General features: G+C 32.7%; 1 protein-coding gene across 1 annotated transcript; it reads right to left on the bottom strand.

Annotated features, from left to right (window-relative positions):
• Positions 1-677: 677 nt before the first annotated feature.
• On the bottom strand, positions 678-2,772 carry LOC114180967 (NAC domain-containing protein 87-like). The gene is made up of 3 exons (XM_028067268.2): positions 2,272-2,772; positions 1,906-2,186; positions 678-1,715 (listed from the first exon to the last, which is right to left on the bottom strand). The coding sequence occupies exons 1-3, from the start codon at positions 2,459-2,461 to the stop codon at positions 1,014-1,016; spliced, it is 1,173 nt and encodes a 390-aa protein (XP_027923069.1). The 5' UTR covers positions 2,462-2,772; the 3' UTR covers positions 678-1,013.
• Positions 2,773-3,626: the final 854 nt, after the last annotated feature.

Raw genomic sequence — 3,626 nt, 5'->3', positions numbered from 1 at the left:
GATTCAAGCGGCAGTCAAGAAACCTAGCATTGTTCATGTTTTTGTTCTTCATGTCGCTGAAACAGTTTGTAATAATTATTATATAGTGTCCTTTAAAATTTATATTCTGGAAATTCCACCATCAGAGGCATCTTCTGCACGGATTCTGGGAATTATTCACGTGCTGCATCAACTTCATTAGTTACCATTCATATAATTTCTGTCTTCACATTAAATAATTCTCATTATTATCTATGGCTATTAATAACTCAAGTAATAGTACAAAGTATAATTTCTTGCGATTTTAAATATGATTTTGAGTACCCATTTGTTCATATTTATTTATAATAATGAATATGAAAATTTCTGTTTTAATTATATCAAAAGCATCTTGAAATTAACTTTAAAAGGGTGACAATAGTCAAGCCTTGGTGGGAGGCACTAGCAAGGAAGCCACAACACATATCCTTTAAATTCTAAAGTTGAAAAAACAAATGCACAATTTTTCCTTGGGAATTAATTCTCCCCACTCTTGGTGAGATGTCACAGAAATATTCCACACAGCATAAAATATATATTAAGTGTACCGCACATGAAGATCATTGAAGGGCATGAAAATATGGTTCCTAATAAGTACTTGAAAGTAGTATTGCACTAGATTCGTTACAATTAAGAGAATTAATTAATACAAATGAAACTGAAAAACAAATAAAGACATTAATTAATTAGTACAACAAACCCACTAATTTATAACAAAAGAAAAAAAAAATGTACATGAGCATCATCAAATCCTTCTCCTTAATTGATCTACCAAATAAAAACCTAACTATAACAAGACCTGGATTATCTATTTAATCAATCATATATAAATCTATACAGTATAAGTATCCCAGAACTTTTTCCTTGTCTAACATATAACATATATCTCTGTATATATATATATAGATAATCAGAAAAATAAATAACTATGGTATATCTATATATATACCATAAATGAGCAAACTTGGTTTGATTAGTTTCTTGGTTGATCTTGTTCAGTAATCATCCCAGAGGCAATCCAAATCTGAGAGGGTAGCAACTGATGAAGGAGCTTGATCAAGATCCTCGTACAATGCCTTGTTCCTTCCCATGTTGTTGTTGTCTTGCTTTGACACCACCGAGGAAGTGTCAGTGTTTCTGTCGTTGCTGAGGCACGTGTCTTGAGAGGCACTGACCACGGTGTTGGAGAATTGCTCCATCTTGCACTGTTGGAAACTGTTTTTGCCTTGGTGCATATAGTAATCTTGGAACATGTGGAAGGTTGAGTTTTGAAGGGGGTTATGATTATTGCTTGCGCCAATTCCCATTGGGTTGTTACTAGAGTTGAAATTCCCTTGGCTGGTGGAAGCGTTGTTGAAATTCTGATAGATTCTGTATTCTTCGGGCTTCATCGTGTGGTGATTGTTGTCGATGAAATTGGGAAGGTAATAGGGTGGTTTAGGTGATGAAACTGATGAAGGTGTGTTGTGAGTGTTAGTACTATTAGTAGTACCCTTGAAATCATCATTGTGAATGTGTTTGTTGTGTGAGGTTTGATCAAAGAGAGGATCCACAAGAGGTGGAAGTGAAGAGAAATCAAATAGATCTTCTCCTATTGAGTTCATTCTGAGAAGACCAATGCCAGGGTTATTTGGGAGTACCCTTTTGTTAACATCACTGTTGCTCTTATGGAAAACCTTGCACACAACCCATTCATCCTGAAACAAAAACCAAAAATAAAAGAAAAAAAACGAAAAAAGTAAGTTTATGTAAGTTGAAGAATCTGAACAATTGAACTAAATAAAGCAAAGAGGACCACCTGAGAAAGAAAACTCTCAAAACAACAGAAAAGGCACTTTTGTAAAAAGCGAGAAAGAAAATCCATGATTATTATTATTATTATTATACCTTGGCAGCCTTGGGAACGTTGTAACATGCGAATTTTCCTTCCAATCTGAATTCGTGCATAACCCAATTTGTTTTCTCTCCCTTTGGAGCTCTTCCTCTATAGAACACAAGGGTCTTCTTCATCCCCACAAGATTGTTCTTCCCTTTGAAAATCTCTTTGTCTTTCCCAGTGGCTTTCCAATACCCAGATTGTGTTGCTCTATTTGTTCTCAACCCTGTTGGATACTTCCTATCCCTTTGGCAGAAGAAGTACCAATCTTTCTCCCCCATTTTCGCTTTCTCTACACACCCAAACAACGATTCAGATCAATGGAACAACAACAAGAAGAAAGGTGAAAATCATAACAGAAGAACAAAAATACTCACTGGGCAAGTCCCAAGGCTCACACTTGTTCAAATCAGCTTCTCCAATGGCAGTTGCACTGAAGCCTCTATTCAACACTTTCTCTGTGAGGTAACAAGTGATGATCTCTTCATCTGTGGGGTGGAATCTGAAACCTGGGGGCAAATCCAAAGCTTCATCTCCTTTGTTAACCACAACAGCTTCTTCCATCATCAAATCAAAAGCCTTAACCAGCAACAACAATAACAACAACAACAAAAACAAGAAACTGTATCTAACTTGTTCTGCAAGAACTGTGTATACAGTGGTTGATGAATTGAGTTATGTGTGTGTGAGTATCTTATATGTTATGTTAGATGAAAAAGAGAGGAAGATGAAGGGAGAGAAAGTTGAGAGAAAGAGGAAGAAAGAGAGGGAAATAGGCATAGGTAGGTAGATGAGATGAGAGGAAGAAAGTAAAAAGAAGAAAAGATGGTGTGCTTAAATAGAGGAGCGTCTAAACACAGCTCACACATATACACGCTGTGAGATCCGTGGTGTGGAAGGCACTTATTCAACAAGCCTATAAATACTGCTTTATCTTTTTCTATTTTTTTTTTCAACTGTGTATTTGATTCGTATGTCCTGTTTTTTTTTTTGTTTTCACCTATTGCATATATTTTATTTTTCCTTGTCAGGTCATTCATGTGATTTTATTATATTTTGTATTCCTATTTGCGTTATTCTAAGTGAATTAAGTGATATATAAATTATGTAAGAATAAAAACTCTCTACTTTTTGTTTTTTTTTTTTTACTTGGATACGTTCACGATTTTAATAAATATACTCATTTCTTCCCTCTAAATGATGAAATATATTAAATAAGTTATGGGTGATAAAAAAACTTGTTTTTTTTAGTCCTTTTAATAAACATTGTCGAAAAAATATATATCATTTTTAGTTCTTTTAATTCTGAATATACATTGAAAAATAATATTTTGACTACTAAATTTTGATAACTTTTTTTATAATATGAGATAATATCTTCTAAGTGATTTTATAATATTAAGAATAAGAAAATGAAAAAATGAAAAATCATTTAAAAAGTGACACTTAATAATTATAAGAGAAAATTGTCAAAATTTAGTAGTCAAAACATATTTTTCTATTTTTTATAATCTACACTCTACAAAGGGAGAAATGATGAACTTTGAAGGGGTAAAATGGTGTTTTAAATTAAAATATTAAAAAGAGACAAAAAAATATTAGAAAAAAAAAACTAAAATTGGATTTTTTGTGTTTCAACTAATTAAAAACATACTTTAGTAATAAAATATTTAAGCAGTAGAAGATGATAATTGTTTTTTTGACAGATTATATAATTGCTTTTCGTTCCTCT

This window comes from Vigna unguiculata, chromosome 4 (genome assembly GCF_037176805.1).
Source record: "Vigna unguiculata cultivar grain cowpea cultivar isolate G323 ecotype 2 chromosome 4, ASM3717680v1, whole genome shotgun sequence".
In the NCBI taxonomy this organism is placed as follows: domain Eukaryota; kingdom Viridiplantae; phylum Streptophyta; class Magnoliopsida; order Fabales; family Fabaceae; genus Vigna; species Vigna unguiculata.
Note: the sequence above shows the minus strand (reverse complement) of the source record. Positions and strands in the feature narration are given on the sequence as shown.

Bases quoted from the DNA above. Each gene is read 5' to 3' on its own strand.
- LOC114180967 (XM_028067268.2), bottom strand. From the start codon at position 2,461: ATGATGGAAGAAGCTGTTGTGGTTAACAAAGGAGATGAAGCTTTGGAT. The intron at 2,187-2,271 runs GTGAGTATTTTT...TTGGGTGTGTAG, and splicing joins TGAGCCTTGGGACTTGCCCA to AGAAAGCGAAAATGGGGGAG. The intron at 1,716-1,905 runs GTATAATAATAA...TTTTTGTTTCAG, and splicing joins ACGTTCCCAAGGCTGCCAAG to GATGAATGGGTTGTGTGCAA.